General features: G+C 39.6%; 1 protein-coding gene across 1 annotated transcript; it reads right to left on the bottom strand.

The window, feature by feature from the left end:
• Positions 1-552: 552 nt before the first annotated feature.
• CZH5orf34 (chromosome Z C5orf34 homolog) lies at positions 553-14,378 on the bottom strand. The gene is made up of 12 exons (XM_085213334.1): positions 14,098-14,378; positions 13,761-13,850; positions 10,239-10,885; positions 9,181-9,282; positions 7,811-7,934; positions 6,155-6,246; positions 5,877-5,946; positions 5,416-5,586; positions 4,318-4,406; positions 3,475-3,567; positions 2,621-2,661; positions 553-1,153 (listed from the first exon to the last, which is right to left on the bottom strand). Exons 1-12 carry the CDS (start codon positions 14,290-14,292, stop codon positions 969-971), a joined length of 1,899 nt encoding a protein of 632 aa, XP_085069460.1. The 5' UTR covers positions 14,293-14,378; the 3' UTR covers positions 553-968.
• Positions 14,379-17,371: the final 2,993 nt, after the last annotated feature.

Raw genomic sequence — 17,371 nt, forward strand, 5'->3', positions numbered from 1 at the left:
GGACCAGGCCCTCACCCGGCTCCCGTCCGAGCGCTACGGTCGCGGCCCCGCCCTCCGCCGCCGCATCCGCAACACCGGGCTGCGGGGCCCCTTCCGCACGGGGCACAGCGAGCCGCAGCCCCGCGGTGGGCTGCGAGGGAAACCCAGCGTGCCGCGGAGCCGGCGGCCGGCCCGGCGTGGCTCGCGGCTCCGCGCGCAGCGAGGGAAGCCCCGTCCCGGCCGTCCCCAGCACCCACCTGAGGAGCGGCGGCCGCCCGCGGCTCGCCTGGCCCCCGCTCGCCTCCGCCACGCGAAGAGGCGCGGAGCGAGGAGGCATGCGTGGCCGCGGAGCACGCCGGGAGCGCGGTTCGGCTGCGGCCGCTCTCCGCCTCTTGGTCGTGTTCCCCGCGCGGCGGCGGGGTGAGCGGAGCCGGGACGGACGGCGTTGTGTTCCCAGTTCCAACTGAGACTAGGCGCAACTCCGCAGGACAAAACCACAGTGAATGGCTGATGCTTTATCATTTGGGACGGCGCGCACCGCTGAGTGACCGCGCACAAAGACGGGCTGTGCGCTTTTTGAATACGTGTTTTATTAGAAAACAATAAATAGGAACCGTTTGGACAGCTTTTTACTCTATTCAATCCTTAACTACTTGGTACAACTTCTGAACAAAAGGATGCTTTTATGTGAAAACTGCCCTTCCTCGCCCGCCATCATTTGAACAACTGGAAACAAATCCATCCCACAATGAAGTTACACCATTCCAGTGGACATTCAATACACTCCTACAATTAGAACTAGCACTGCCAGACCAGCCCTGCCAGATCTGCTGTGCCCCATCACTTGGCACATTCTCACCTATCCACACCACATCACACAGAGCAGGTCAGGCCACACTTTAAGCAGACACAGCCCCGTCCTTCCTCTCACACACCCAGGCGGCTGGGACAGCTGGGACAGTGCCTGGGTACGTGCACAATGAAGGCCTTCACTTCCCAGCACTAGCAAGAAGAGATTCAATGTCTTGAATTACCCTAGAGGTATTCTGCAGAGCCTCCAAAACGTGTCCTTTGCTGATTTCCTCAGGATCAATCCCACTTTCTGTTTTTTTGACAGATAGATTGCTTTTTGCAGCAGATGTCCCTTCCAGAACATTGCTATTATCCAATAAAACTAGCAGTAGTTAGTTAAGAAAAATACAGTCTTCCACCAATACTGATAAAAAATGCTTCTCTGCATTTTAACCATCATTCTGCATTACAGAGGCTCACATTTTATACCACAGTAGTTAGACAAAACTAAAAAACGAGTAGACTGAAATGTCTACAACACTTCTAGAGAAGGCCATTATCTAAGGCCTCAGTTTACCTGAGTTACTTTAAAAATAAAACTTTTGATGTCAGAATGGAGTTTCACAGCATTAACTTTCACAGTAGTAAAATAAACCACTGCCATAAAGAGAACTACACAATAGCTTTCAGCAAATTAACCACTGCATGCTTTTTTGGGCTGGCTGGCCAATCCTCCGGTGTCTGATAAACAGGATGACATCTCACTGCAACACACCAAGAGGCAGATGCATCATGTGCGAATGAAATGTTGTTTCTGCATTTGATATTAACAAGAGCAATTGGTTTGAAGAAGTAGAACATAAAACAATTGTATTCTGTAACTTATCCTTAGAAATAGTTGATCTAAGAAGTAAAATACTGTATATGTTAGCGGCATGTTTTAGAAACATTATTATTGAATTATGTGATTAATTCTTTCTTGCAAAACTGTAATAGTTGTTAAATGTTCCAAACAATGCGAGTACAGTGCTAGGGATTAGAAAACATATTGTAGAGTTGTTCTGTTAGGATAAGAAAGTGCCAGCAAAAGAACAGATTTAGCAAACATCAAAGAAGTTAGGGCCTCTCCACAAGGCCGAACTGTCTCACTTTGTGAGAAGGTTGGGACATGACAAGCAGGCACCAAGATACTCCCCTGTCTTTCTCCCGAACTTATCTCTGTGGGAAGAAGAACAAGCAGATATCCGAATTAATTAACTACAGATTTACACTGATGCAGCAAAAATTTATGTTTGTCCAGTGTTTCCATGTTTAGTGAAGCGTTGAGAAGATTGTGAACCTAAAGTACTCAGCCAATGAAGAACTAAGGGAGAAAGAGATAAGCATCGGGAAATAGGAATAAAAGATGGAACTGTTTTCTGGCTGCCCTCCTGCTTGCAGGAGGCCTGCCATTGCAATCACGAATAAAATCTGCTTTATCAGAGATACCATCCTAGAAAATTATTTGGATATTTCCAACAATCATCCCTCCCTCAAGAACAGATTAGCAGATGATTTTATCCAAATGGATTTAGTACCCATTACTGGATTTCTGCCTTTTTGGTAACAAGCTTTTACTTTCATTTTGTACTGTGTTACTATTTTTGTTTCCAGGGCTGTTGTACCAAAATTGGACAAGATAAATGAGAAATGTGACTTCAAAAGGTTATTTTAGGAAGCAAGTAAAGCAATAAAAGGAGGTGAGAACAGAACAGAGAGCCTCTGATGCTCTAAAAAGACAGCTCTGATTATAGAGATGAACTTCATATGAGTATGAACATGAAAATGTTCATAGCTTTCAAAAGGATACAGTTGAATCTCTGTATTTTTTCAAGCTCAGCATCAGCAGACCTGTCCAAGAAAAGAAAGGTTATTATTTACAGTATTATCTAAAAAGCTTCTCAACCATGTTTTTGTACATAAGATTTTAATAGTTTCTCAGAAATATTGAAAAAAATAGAGAATTTCAAGTGAAAAAAAAAACAGCAAACCAAAAAACCCCGCACTTTTTTATTCCTATCAACCATTAATATTAATCATTGATTCCAAAAATCAGGGCTCAGCTCAATAAACAGCCTCCTTCTTGTATGTATGTACAAACATATATATTGACATACATACTTGTTTTATCAACTACTTTTTCTGCTCTAATAAGCATAACAAGTGCAAATGTAATCAGTTTCAGTTATCACATTTGTAATTACATGAATATGTTGTATATTATGCCAGTAGTCCTTTGGCCATTAGCATGTATTATGAAGGACAAATATGTTTGCAAAAGATCCAGATGTCTTATAAAAGTTCTACATATTACTTTGGACAGCTTGGTGTTCTGTTAAAAGAACTGCCCTTCTCAGTCTAGAATCTCATTTTCACTTTGTAAGATATTACTTTGGTAACACAATTCTTCCTTTGGCAGAGCGATCACCATTCTGACTTTTAAGTAAGGCAGGAAGAAACACCATGGAACTCTATCTACTTCTGTCTAGAACTCAATTTTCTGTACATTTTAAATATTGAATGAAAAATATGAAACCACACAGAACAAATGGATTCACAGTTTTCATTTCTGGTTCTTAGGAAATGCAGTCTATTAAATTCAGTCTCGTTGAGTTTTATTCCTAGTGTTATTTATAGTCATTTATTTAACATAAAAATGAGTACCAATTTTCTTCAGTTACAGTGTGCGTAGTAAATTCAAGAGCCTCCTTGCTTTCATTCAAACTTCTGCACCATCCTATTACTGTTCTGATGTACCTGTTTACATGAAATTTGACAAAAAGTAGTTATTTAGATGACAAATGCAAACTCTAATTCAAGCTACATCCCCCCACCCTACAAAAAGTACTAAGAAATAAACCTGCGTTTGAAAGAAAAAGCCATGACTGAAAATCTAGCTTTTTCTCTGATTCTTTGCTTTTTCTTAATTTCCTTTTTTTTCCTCAAGAATATCCTTAACATCTAAATCTGTGCAGTTAGAGAAAATTATAACAAAGCCTTCTGATTTGTAATGAATAGTATACAAATGTTAATTTGTGTGTGGATATCAGCTTGCTAAAATGCAGTGCAGTAAGGTTCTGACGATTCCCATGAGGCTGTGAACAGAGCAAGTGGACTAGAAAAAGCACTGTGCAGGTGGAGGTCAGTATCTGTAATAAAGCAAAAATTGGATAAAGCACTACTTCAGCTGTATATGCCAGCTTCATACAGCACAAAGATTTTTAAATTTTGCTTACCCAATGATTTAAGTGCCAAGTTGTAGCTCTAGTTTGAGTCCTTCTTTTTTTAAGAGACATTACACTTCTATAGCAATTATACTGGAATGACCATATACAGTAATCCTGAGTCAGAAAGGTCTCAAATCTTTGCCAGGTATGCGTTATTTATCACTACATATTTGGGCATGTTTTTCCCCCATGTATTTCCAGTAACTACCATTTCTTTATATAAAAGGGTTTGCTTAAAACTTTTTAATATTTCACTTTAAATTGTTTAAATTATTTATACCTTTCATAGATTCCAGGATGCCTTATTTGGATTAGCTGCTGTGCCCCATCAGGAGTAGTTAATTTACACCAGCCTACATCTTCATTTACCTTAGGAAAGAAAATTATTATGCTGCAGTCTGAAGAACTAAAGGACAGTATCACCATTTGCTGTAATAAACTATATGTGAACACCTTAAACATTTGAACTGTGCTTTTTGCTAAGGATAGAATTTCTTACAGTCTGCTATCACAAACATAGGGGAGGGTGGAAGAAAACCTTCCATGATCTGACACTGTTTTTTGTGCTTTTTAGAATTATTTATTTCTAAAAGTCTGCAGGAATGTTTCCAGATCTGTATTGTTTTCAGTTCTTCCTACTTTCATCACAACTAAGTGTAAGGACTTCAGCTCAATCACATCATACAGCTATTGCTCTTTTGGGAAGCTGAGTATCCTATTTATTTTGTTTATATCCTCAGGCACTTTGACATCTTTTTTTGTGGTTAATCATCTCAGAGTAAAAGAAAAGACATGGAAGCCAAAAGTCTTAGCAGCCAACTTTGAATTCTACTGTGACATAGTTTTCTCTGTAGTGCCATTTGGTATTTCACCACTCTGTAATGCACAAGTCAACATTATCTTTTTACTGCAATATTAAATAAATTTAAAATTTTAAGGAAAAATATTTAGACTCATATCCACAAAGTATTTTTTCACTACCTATTTATGCAATCATAAATAATCTGAAATAACAAGAACAACAACAACAAAGGAAAAAAATACCACTCCCTTCTTTCACCCATTTGAGCAACCTCTTAAAAGGATAAAGTTTCACTTATTTCTTAGGTATGAGCCATGCCCTAAAATATTTTTCCTCCTCAGTTTCTGAATAAAATACTCACAATGCATGGTGGCATCTCCACATAGTTCCTATACCAGCTTGAGAGTAAGCCATAGTAGAAAACTGCGTGGAATTAGGACTCACTGAAAAGATCCTAGCTTGTATTGCAAGACATCACATCTTTTTTCTTTCTTTTCTTTTTTCCTCATTTGTTTCGTAATTACCATTTTTAATGAAGATTTTTAAAAATAGTTATTTCTCTATCCTTTGAGTTACCTGAATCTTTGTATAGCAAGAGCTGAAATCCCAGACCATACTCAAGGAGATCCCATCCCAAAAAACAGCATGGACTTTATGGTCTGAATATACAAGAAGTCTTCCTGTGCCAGGAATAACCTTCTCATCCAGCAAAACTGGCAACATTTCTCGTCCATCTGTCTCAGGTACCTCCAGTCAAACAAATACATTAAAAATAATGAGGAACGGTCACTTACATCATTAAAGCTGTTTGTATCTTTCTGAGATTTTCATGTTTTACTAGACAACATGTATCTCTCTTTATCAGTTAATTGCTTTCTGCTTCACCAACACAAATCAACATTGCATGCTTCTGGTTCCCAAATCTTTTCAACTTTCTTTGTAGGATCTGATCACCACCATTCCCTCTAGACTAGGTCCTGTACCCCATATAGTTATCTTTGTAACACAAAAAGATTTATAAATCTTCAGCTACATACCATTTTCCAGCAGCAGAGATGATAGTTATGAATTAATGATAGTTTAGTCTTGTAGCAGTACTGAAGCATTCTGAGGAAGAAAAAATCATAAAATATTAAGCATTTTGTTCTTACTGTAGTATGTCCTCCACATTCTGTAAGTTGCAGATGTTTTCTTTGCTACTATGAATTTATTTAATTTTTACACTTAAGTACATAACACATGTAATTTCAATTACTTTCCTCTCTCGAAGTCAGATGAATTAATGTATTAAAAATAAATGAGAAAAATAGCTTACTTGGTTGCTTCAGTAATAATGGAAGATACAGAGTACTGACTTCCTGGTATATCAGGAGGTAGACTATTTACCCAGTACATCTTTTCTTCTCTCTGCAGTAAAGAGCAGAAGGAACATTAGTTATTTATAGAGGCACTGTAGCATGGAAAGAGTATTTATAAGCTTGAAAAATAAGAAAAGACCACAAAGCAGCAGAATCCTTTAAGTCTAGTTCTGTAAAAAGACACATTCACAGTTTCCATGCACTCAGTAGGACTAAGGACTTCTTTTATCAGAGAAGAAGCAGACTATAATTACTATTAATTGCTAAGTAACTAAGTTTTTCTACAAGTTAGAGGCTAGCTTCAAATAATTCAACATTAATCTTTAATGTTGCTTTAAAACTACAAACACCCAAGCCTAAAGACAGAAGAAAAAAAAATTAAACATTAAACATGATTATATTTAATAATTAGAGGAAAAAAATGATAAAGTTAAGAAAGAGAAGTGGAATAAAAGCCATGCTAAAGAAACTTATCACTGAAAACAATGAACGATTTCTGCTACTATGCTTATAGAAAATTTTTGGTCATACATAACATACTAATCAACCTTCTATTTTTTTTTTTTCTTTTTTTTTTTTTCTGTTTCCCTCTTCACCTAATCTAAGAAGACTATACCAGTAAGCATGGCTATTACTGGACAACAGATATTATGTTATGGATCAGAAGAGATTAAAGGATTGTTGCATCTCCTTCCCAATTTTCAAATGTTTCTGACCCTACTAGGAAAGAGGACCACATGCCACCACATGTAGACGGATTTACAGGCATCTTCTTCAGTGAAGTGCCACAGATCTCCCTTATTTTCATGATGCTCAGATTTGCATATTGCTCTTAAAATATATATATCCAAATAGATCTAACACTGCAGGATTATAACATTTCAGAATGTTAAATCTGTGCCTTCATAAAGATACAGGCTCACCATACAGACTCCTTCATTTGCCCGAACATTGATTAGAGTATCTCAACTGCTGACAGGATTCACGTACTACCCATTTTTCTCCAGCACAGGAATTCCAATGTGAAAACAGCAGTTTACTACATTTCTGTGTATCTTTGCAGCTACATGCAATAAATTTACATTAAGAACTGCATAAGTACCTCAGAGTACCTACTCTGGAAAACTTAACAACAATCAGGACAAGCCACAGAGAGGCAAAACCATTTCTCCAATATGGAACAGCTGGTCTTTGGCAAGGACTGAACAGAACCACAAAGTTTATGACTCCAAAAGTACACTACTGCAAGAAAGAAAATGCTTAAAATATTTTAATTTTAAAAAGATTAAACTCTAATCGATATTAGGTTAAAAAGCAAACTCACTGATATTAGTGAAAATGGATCTTATAGAATCTCATTACAATACTAACTTGAGCTTGTGAAATAAATATTACAATGTTAGATATTTTTCTTATTCTGCCTACAACCTATGGCAAATACATTCTGCAACAGAAGGAATAATCTAATTATTTTCATGACAGATTGCTTGATTCATTTGTTACAGTAATCATCTGAACAACAATGTAGAGCTTTCACTACGTCCAAACATTTTAAAGCAAAGACGCTAAATTAAAGGAATTCAGAACATACTGTTGAACAGTTTTATTTCTACCTTTTTCATTCCTTTCTGGATTGCATAATGTACAAAGTAGTTTCCCAAAAAATCTCCTTCTGACTTGAAAAGTGATTCATCACCAGGATAAACTTCTGTGATGTTTCTTTTGCCATGGATCAATCTAAGAGAGAAAAACTAGGTTTTTAACAAGTTCTTAAAATACTCCAACAGCAGAAGATATAGGTTAATAAACTTCAAAAACATTATGAACATTTTTCTATTCTTTCCCAAATACTAAAGTATACCAATTATATTAGACAGGTGATGAGCATTACCAGGCTCTATTTTCATGGGCTGGAGGTTGGTATAGGATTAGTGTTCAAAAAACTTAACAGAACTTTTTGGGTTGAGGTATCTCACAGAAGTTGTTCAGTGTCCATGCCACTGGCCCAAAAATATAGCAATGCAGAAGAGAGAAAGAATGTTCTTTCTGTTGGACATGCTCTAAGTAGTGTACGCAGGAAAAAGTGTGTGACCAAATGCTTTCCAGACAGCCTGAAATCATCATTTACATTGCACCTATTTTTTTTACTAAGATCACCTGTCTTTTTCCTGTGATTATATGATATTCTGGAGCCTTAAAACTCATTTGATGATTCAGCTGTGCAACAGTTTGGTCAGATGCCTGCATTCCAGTAATGGAAGTATTAAAGGGAGATGTAAGACTTACAAGGAAATGAATTATCGTACTAAAAAAGCTGATGAACAGCTTTTTTATTGATGAGATTGAAATTGAGGAATTACAATGAGGGAAAAAAAGGGCATGGGGAGAAAGATTAAAGCTTTAAAGACTTCTAAATTCTGATAGTAACTATAGCACTTTCAAAGTTTGTAGCGCAGATTTAAAAAGCTTATTTTACAAGAATTCTTGTTTAAAAAACAAACAACAAAATCAAAACCACACCGACAAACTCATTTGTAGGAAAACGTAGAACTCAATAGAATTCAGCTCCCTGCAACATGGGAGTCGCATAGGTCACCAAAACAACCGTTTATAAAATGTGAAGATTTTAGCTTTGAGATGAGTGCTGTAATTTGCAAAGAAATCAAGCACTGCAATTGCCACTGAAGCCTGTGGCAGTTACAGCTGTTCATTTAAGCCTCTAAGAAATTAGATCACTTCTTTAGAAGCCACAAACATTACTTCAAACTGTACGTTTTAGGCATACCTACTTTCAGACCTGGAACTATACTGTACTAGCAAATGTGAAGCAAATTTGAAGCCCAGTGTACAAACAGCAGAAATGAACAGAACCTTACATAAAGACAGCACACCATTTATCAAAAAGTTGCAAAGGAATGAAGTAAGACATCCTAAAGTTTAATTCTCATACAAATGAGGATGAAAAGAAGGACTCCCTTCATACCTATATAAAACACCCTTGCACCATACAATTTGAATTAGTTGAGGGTATGAATACTTTCCAGAATCTTGATTGTTTTGTAGAAAGAAGTCACAGAAACTCCACCTGTAGAAAATACAGTAAAAGCTGCAGTAAAATTCAACTTTTTTTTTCTTCTGGTAATAATTTCTGTATCCTAAATAGGAACATTTTTCTAGATCAAAACAGATATATGCACATCTATTCAGAAGCAAATAGGCCACATACTTTAAATGCCTTCTAGTTCCTTAGTTATGCATGTTAGTTACTGAATCCAATTTCTTGAGCCTACTATGAAATTTTCAATTATTTTTAACAGTGCTGACAGGCAATGTATTTCACTGTCTCACTTCAGAAGAATTAGCTTCTCAAAAATGAGAAAAGGCAAACAAGCAAAAAACCTCAAACATAATATGGTGCTGATTTCAGCACTCTCATTTTCATTTACAAATCAGGTCAGAAAATGTATTTTTCCCTCTGGACTAGTTACTCTTTAGTCATTACTGAAGGAAAAGAATGTTGGTGTGACAGATGTCATATTCTGAGAAGTTCCTAAGAAAAACACAGTACAGTGATGTATTTTTTATTTCTTATAGCTAGAAATCAGTTGTTTTGCTAAAGGTTCAAGTCGATACTTATAGAGTTTGAAACGGATGTATATATGTAATATAATTAAGACAATCAGTATAAGTTAGTTTGTGGGAACTCTTGAATCATGGCCTGAACCTCTAATTGATCACCTTAGGTGAGCACTGAGTCAGCCACAGAAGCACAGGTGAAGGCAATTCAGCTGTGTGACCGGAAGGGATCCGTCCTAGACCCCATGTAAGGACTGACCACTGAGGAAGGATCTCTCTCTGGAGATTGTTCCTCTTCAAGACTTTTTCTGCGAGCCCAGGAGACAGGTAAGCTTTTCCATTCATTTCTGATTATCCCTTTCCAACATGATAATCTTTCCAGCTATATGCTCTCTAAAAGACCAGCCTAACTTCTCTGTATACTTGTCAATTATACATCTGTATTCTTGTTGATTATACAGTTACCTATGTAAATGTGGTGCTCTGCAGCTGATCGGCAAAGCTGCAGGCAAACGAGATACTGCTTCGTATGCTTTGGGGTCTTGTAAAACATCTGCTCCTGTAGATGCATGGTTATTTTCCTCACATGTCTTCAGTACGTTCTTAGCAGTATGTAAGCTGTTGCACATTAATGCCAGTGACAAAGGGTACTTCCATTCTTCTGGGCACGAGGAAACTGACCAACGCTGTGTAACCCATGTGTATTCAGAACAACAATTTGTATAAAATAAAGGAACTCCATCTCTGTCCCTCTGGTTGTTTGATTTGGTTGCTTCCCTGTGTTTATCTCCAGCATGACCATCTTCATTGTTTCTATTATCAAGTCTCATTTGTTTTGATGACATTTCTGGAACATAATTTTTATTTGATTTTCCATACTGATCTTTGGTTTTATAGTTGCTGTTCTTTGGAGAGAAGGGTGAGGATGCTGCAAATGGTTGGCTGACTTTACATAAGAACTCCACAGTAAATTCTTGCTGCAATTCTGACAGATAAAGGTGGGCATAACCATCTACTGACGAGATCTTCACACTGCCATTCCTTATGCATCTTGTCAGATCAGCAGTAACAGGGTCAGGCCATCTAACTTCTAAGATATCACTGAAAATAATCTAAGATAAAGGATTGGAATGAGCTGTAAGATAAAGTGACATTAATTGCCAGAAATTACAGCGGGATAATTATTCAGTCCTTCTGTAAGCTGTTGTTTTGCAATAAATTTTACTCCGTACTTATTTGTATACATGAACTCAGAATATTTGTCTTTCGTATCATCTTCCTCCTGTTTCAACAGGATTCTATCTAACCAAAAGCTTGTAATTTAATATCTGTTCATGCAAACTATGAAGATTAATGATCAATTGACCAGCACTCACTGACATACTCACTGACAGCAGGTATTTCTATTTCAAACTGCTTCTTCAGAAATAATTAAGTTACACAGTTACTGCTGAGATGTGGATAGGATGTACCTCTGAAGAAGTATTTGAAATATAATGAAGGTTCTAGAATCTTACAATACAGCATTTGAGAAGCCTCAAAAGAATAGCCTCATCTTACTCCAGTAATATCCTAGTGCTGCTTGCTGCCTCAGTTAGTAGTTTTGTCCAAAATAAATGTGAAACATTTTTACAGTGTATGTCCTTGTGCTATACTTTTTACAAAGATGAAGCAGATGAGTCTCAAAAATGATTCCATGCACATACTGCCTCTACTTCAATCCCCAGATAACAGCTTTATTCAAGGAGGGGATAGAATTAGATACAACTTAGAAAATACAGTAATTACATTCTGAAAACAGAAAATTCTGTCCAGAGTGCTTTTCATATGCAAGCTCTACCCTAAAAGGACCCATTTTCATTTGTGTTCCCTACAACTGATCACTGCACAGAAAATATTTAGCCTGCTTTCATTTGTTAAATTACAGGCTCCTAAACTAAAAAAGAAGCAGAGACTCACTCAAATAAATTCTGAAAAATACTTCAGCGGAAGAATATTCATGCTCCTAATCATATGTTTTATTCCAATTTAATTAGCTTTGCCTCACTTCACTATCCTAGTTTTGGCTAGGACAGAGCTAACTTTTTTTCCCAGTAGCTGGTGTCGTGTTGTGTTTTGGATTAGGATAAGAATACAGCTGATCACACCTGAATGTGTTACTGTTGAGCAGTACTTACACAGAGCCAAGAACGTTTCAGCTTCTCACACTGTCTGGCCAGCGAGGGTTAGGGCTGCAGAAGGAGTTGGGAGGGAGCCAGAGACGGTCCTCTGCTTGGGGGCTAGCGGGCATCAATCAGCAGGCAGCCATCAACTGCATTATGCACCACTTTCTTTGTGCATTTTTTAATTTCCTGTAACCGTTTTCTTTCCTATCAAGCTGTCTTTATCTCAAACAGTGAGTTTTACCTTTCCCCCTCCCTCATCCCCTCGTGGAGAGCAGCCAGTAAATGTCTGCATGGTGCTGAGCTTCCAGCAGGGTTAAGCCTCAATACTCAAATTATGTCAGGAGCATACATCAGCCCAGCACTGGGAAAGTACAGAGTCCATTAAACATGAAACACGGCAACATGAGCGTACTAGCAAGGTGAGAAAGTATGCTGAAGGTATTGTGGACGTTAATTATGAAAACTGGTTGTAAAGAATTGCAAAAGGATTTGCCCTCAGAAATCAGGTGACTGCTCAATAAGGCTGCAGGTCAAAATTCTTTGGAGCTAAGCGTACTGCAGTATAAATGAGAAAGCAGTCCTAACTTTACATATAAAACCATGGCCTCTGACCTGACTATTTCGACTGGGAATGAGGTGTTCCTGTCGTGACTGACAATTACACAGAAGCATACTCTCTGACAGCAGAATACTGAATGTTAGAAATTTTACAAAAGAAACTAGAGTAAATGTATGGTTAATATGCATATTCATAATTAAGTGCAACTCTAAACAAACCTCATGAATGATAGGATACCCTTTGTCAAGCTTCCTAGAGATGTGGATAGTCATTGTGGCCAAAAGCATCCTAGCAGAGCTATACTGTTTTGAATTTAAGAACAGTGAAGTAAAACAAGGAACTGTGGATGCAGCCTAGTGAAAATAGTACTGTCCATAAAAGCCACAGGCCTTTAGCCAACTACACTTCATGCTCACTCTCACAAGGCCTCAGCTGGCTGATTTAGGCCAGTAATCCCTTGTTACGGGATTTTCCTGTGAGTACATGGCAGTTGGTAAATGCTGTCTCTCATTATTCTGTAAAGCTCAAGTGTGCGAAACAGCAAAGGCCTTGAAGACATGCACTGGTTGAAAACAGGCCACAAAACAATAACTGATGATAAATCAGTGGTCACTGAGGAGGTGCCATCTCATGAACTACAAAAATACTACTCTTGCTTTAAGAAAAACAGCAGAATCTAAACCAAGAGTGTGTTCCCAGTGTGGGTCTGGGAAGCTACCCTCTGCATCCTGAAGTAGGAATAATTAGAAACTGAGTGGAAAGTCAGCCATCTTCTATGAGAAGCTGAGCCTGGGGAGGGTGGGAGGTCACCCATTGCTCACACCATGGAGCATCAGTATGGGCACGGTGCACATCTGGAAGGAGAGGTAAGGACTGATGGGGAATTGTGATGGGATGGTACAGCTGACAGCCCTTCAGAAAATGGTATTTCAGTGGATTTAACTTGGACAATTTTTCATTATAAGAAAGCAACAGTATATAAGATAGTTCATTCTATCAGATGTGAAATATTTGGGGTTTTAGAGCAAATAAAATCTGTGCTGTTCAGCTGTAAGAGATATGCAGGACTATGGGCAAAGGATGAACTAAAATTACAGCTGTAACTTAAAACGTTACTATTGCAACCAAGTTAGCAATGCAAGGAGCAGCCTGCACTCCGAGGCCATGGAGGCCTGCACCCACAGGGGCATACGGAGCCGGGCAGGCACAGCTTGTCACAGCTGGGGAAGGTCTGTGTGTAGGCGTTATGTGTGTAGAACTTACTCTTTTTCTTTCTGGGGATATAATACGAGAAGGTAAATACGGCCGAGAAGAAAACGTGTTCCGGAAGTCGAGAGCTCGCAGAATTTGCTCCTAGTTAAACAAGGAAACAAAAATAAAACTGTAGCATCACATGCTTTCCTAGGCAGCCAAAGCCGTTCAGCGGGGCGCAGGCGCTACTGTTCCAGAACAGAGTTCGAATCGGCGCCCGCGGGGCCGGCAGCGTGCGCAATGCGCAGGACCGTGGCCTCCTCGGCGGGCACTCGCTGCCTCCGCCGCCGGCGGATCTCTTTTTTTTTACCCGCCCACCGCTCCCCGAGGGCCGCAAGCCGCCACGTACCCTGTAGGCACTGAGGACGAAGGGGACCCGCTGGCGGGTGCTCTCCGCCGGCTGCAGGGGGTGGGCGGTGGCGGGCAGCGCTTCTTCGTACAGGTACTCGGAGCCGCAGGGGGACAGCAGCAGGCGGGCCCCGTCCGCGTAGTGCACCTCCACGGAGTCGTCCTCGTAAAGCACCATCAGCTGTTCCGCGGCCATGGCCCGGCGCTGCGCGGCGGGAGCCGGAGGCGGGCGGCGAGGCGGGCCACCGAGCAGCTCCCTCCCCGCCTCTCCCGGCACGCCCTGCCGCATGGCGGGCTGCTGCCGCGGCGGCTCCGGTGGTGCGGAGTAAAACAGGTCGTTGTGACTTTTGTTCGTATTTTCTCACGATTTGATGCTGCGCCACATCTGCTGCAGTCTCCCTGCTCGTGTCTTCACTCAGGCTGGGCAGGAACGGAACATCACCAAGTACTGATTCCTTCAAACTTGAGTGAGAAGTGCTCAGAAGAGGTGTGAATGAAAATAGATATCTCCTGAAAAGGAAGTTACTGCCGTGTAAAGCAGTGGCTTCTGGTTAAAATACATAAAATAAAAATGGATGTCCAACTTATGTGGAGTACAGGAGAGTCATGGACCTGTTGGAGCGCACGGAGGAGGGCCACAGAAATATCCAAGGGATGGAACAGCTCCCCTGTAAGGACGGACTGAGAGCTGGGGCCGTTCAGACTAGAGAAGAGAAGGCTGTGAAGTGACCTGAGAGCGGCCTTTCAGTATCTAAAGGGGAGCTACGGGAAAGAAGGGGACAGGCTGTTGGTCTATTATTAACTGGGCATGTCCTGGCGGACTAGAGAATGGCAAATGTGACATCCATCTCCACAAAGGGCCATAAAGATGATCCTGGTAGCTAGACCTATTAATTTCACATTGGTGCCCGGGAAGGTTATGGAATGGATAATCTTGGGAGCCATCATGGACCAATTAAAGGTCAACCAGAAGATCAGGCCCAGTCAGCATGGGTTTACGAATGGTAGATCCTGTTTGACAAACCTGATTGCATTCTATGACAATGTGACCTGCTTAATAGATGAAGGTAATACTGTCAGTGTGGTCTGCCTGGACTTCAGTAAGGCCTTTGACACTGTCTCCCACAGCATTCTCGTGGAGAAGCTGGCTGCCCATGGTTTGTGTACCCTCCGCTGGGTGAAACACTGGCTGGATGGCCAGGCCCAAAGAGCTCTGGTCAGTGGATTTAAATCCAGCTGACAGCCAGTCATGTGTGGTATCCCCCAGGGCTTGGTACTGGGGCCGCTTCTATTTAACATCTTTATTAATGATCTTGATGACAGGATTGAGTAAGTTTGCAGACAACACCAAGTTGGGAGGGAGTGTTGATGTGCCTGAGGGTAGAAAGGCACTACAGAGGGACCTGGATAGACTGGATTGATGGGCCAAGGGAAACTGTATGAGTTTCAATAGGGCCAAGTATTGGGTCCTGCAATTTGGTCACAACAACCCCAGGCAACCCCAGGCTTGGGGAGGAGTGGCTGGAAAGCTGCCTGCTGGAAAGGGACTTTGGTGTACTGATGGACAGTCAGCGGAATATGAAATAACTAACAGTACAGAACAAGTGACAGTGAAGCTCAGTGCCACAATGGATGTCATTTGAAAATAATCCTAACTGTGCATAATCACTGACACCTGTCCTACTTGATCCAGACTTATTTCTGTAGTGCTACAATTACACTTAAAAGCAAAATTCAAAAACTTAGTGATCATATTTTCCTAATTAAAAAAAAAAGTAGCAAAAGTTCTTAGCAGAAAGAAATTACTAAGAACGTTTCTGAATATGAAACTTATTCAATAGCAAATGGCATGCAGAGCAGTACGTCTTGCAGCCCTGCGTTAAATGACTTTAAGCAATTTGAGATCTAGTATTAAACTCTTTCACTCAATCACAAAAATGACTCTTTGTCAAGAATGTCAGATCTTGTGCATACTTTCTGTGGTGTGAAGTTAACCAGTTGGTCACAAGAACAATTCAAATTCCATGAACGTTCCTTGTTGGAACTGTACATAAGAAGTTGGCTTTGCTTCTCTCTTCAAGTTTCCATGCTACCATTAACTTCACTGGCTTAGTACTGTGCACAAAGAAAGCATCTCTTTAAAGAATTGTTCACCTGCAAGGTGCTGCTTAGAAGCTTATAGATAAAAAGCACTTTTTCACAGTGCACTATTAATTTGTAAACGTTGAAGCATAGGTAAAATCATCCTTAAACTCCTGGAGACTCACCTCTGTGATACACAGAAGAGCTACTGGCTGTTAAAAAGTGGTCAGATAAGCAGTAAATGGTAATTGTTGCAATGTAAAACGTGCTTCCTTCTTCTGCACCCTTATATCTCATTCCATTGTCAGTAATTTGTATTAGACTCCTGTGAGAGTTAGGATAAGCAGGAAAGATTGTTTTATTCTTATGGTAAACACAATATTGTCTTCCTTACTAAGTAACAGAGACTTAAAACCAGTTTTTCCTTATTGTAGTAAGGCTGTTCTAAAGCTCTCACAAACCTGTGTACGTAGAATTCTCCACTACCTTGAATGAAAGTCCCAATATTCAGCTCTCACTATTGTTCCTAGAAAAACAGAAAAAGCCTATTTTGTAAGTATTGATGTGGATTGCCTAAAATATACAGTTCCAAATTCACATTTTTGTACAGGATGACTTAGTGTATTTTCTTATTTATAATTACATGTGAGACATACATCCTGTCAGCTTGTGCAGATAGTATATGTATCCTAGTTTTCATAAAAACATGCTGCTCAAGAGGTGCAGATTTAAACATGTAAGGCAGAGTTCCCTGAAGAAGCTCTTAATTTACTGAAATGAATTTTGCAAATCCTCCTTCCTTTGTCATGCTACTGAGAATTTCCATTTTCAGAAATACATGTTCCACAAGAAATCTGCTTGTAAAGTCATAGGAAGACTGACCTACATGTGAATTGAAAATTTTTAAAGAAAATTATGCACAATCTAATGTCAGCGAATGCATGTGTTAAGTATCTTCATCTGAAAATAATTTAATTTACATATTTCTGCTTCTTGAGTTTTCATCTAGAGACTCTGAAATGTTAATACAGATCTCCTGACCGCTACTATCCTTCTATAAATTTTGTGGGTCTCATTTGTAAAAGACAGTCCTCTCTGCAGCTGCTACTTTAAAGAAAAAAAGGACTTTTGCAGGTAGGAAAAATACAGATTTTTTTTTTTTTTAAAAGCAAAAAGGCAAAACAGTGAAAATA

This window comes from Meleagris gallopavo, chromosome Z, assembly GCF_905368555.1.
Source record: "Meleagris gallopavo chromosome Z, MGAL_WU_HG_1.1, whole genome shotgun sequence".
NCBI lineage: Eukaryota > Metazoa > Chordata > Aves > Galliformes > Phasianidae > Meleagris > Meleagris gallopavo.

Coding starts and splice junctions, on each gene's coding strand:
- CZH5orf34 (XM_085213334.1), bottom strand. CDS start 14,292: ATGGCCGCGGAACAGCTGATGGTGCTTTACGAGGACGACTCCGTGGAG. Junction 6,247..7,810: donor TCCAGAAAGGAATGAAAAAG/GTAGAAATAAAA, acceptor TCTTTACTGCAG/AGAGAAGAAAAGATGTACTG. Junction 1,154..2,620: donor AAAAATACAGAGATTCAACT/GTATCCTTTTGA, acceptor AACTACTGCTAG/TTTTATTGGATAATAGCAAT.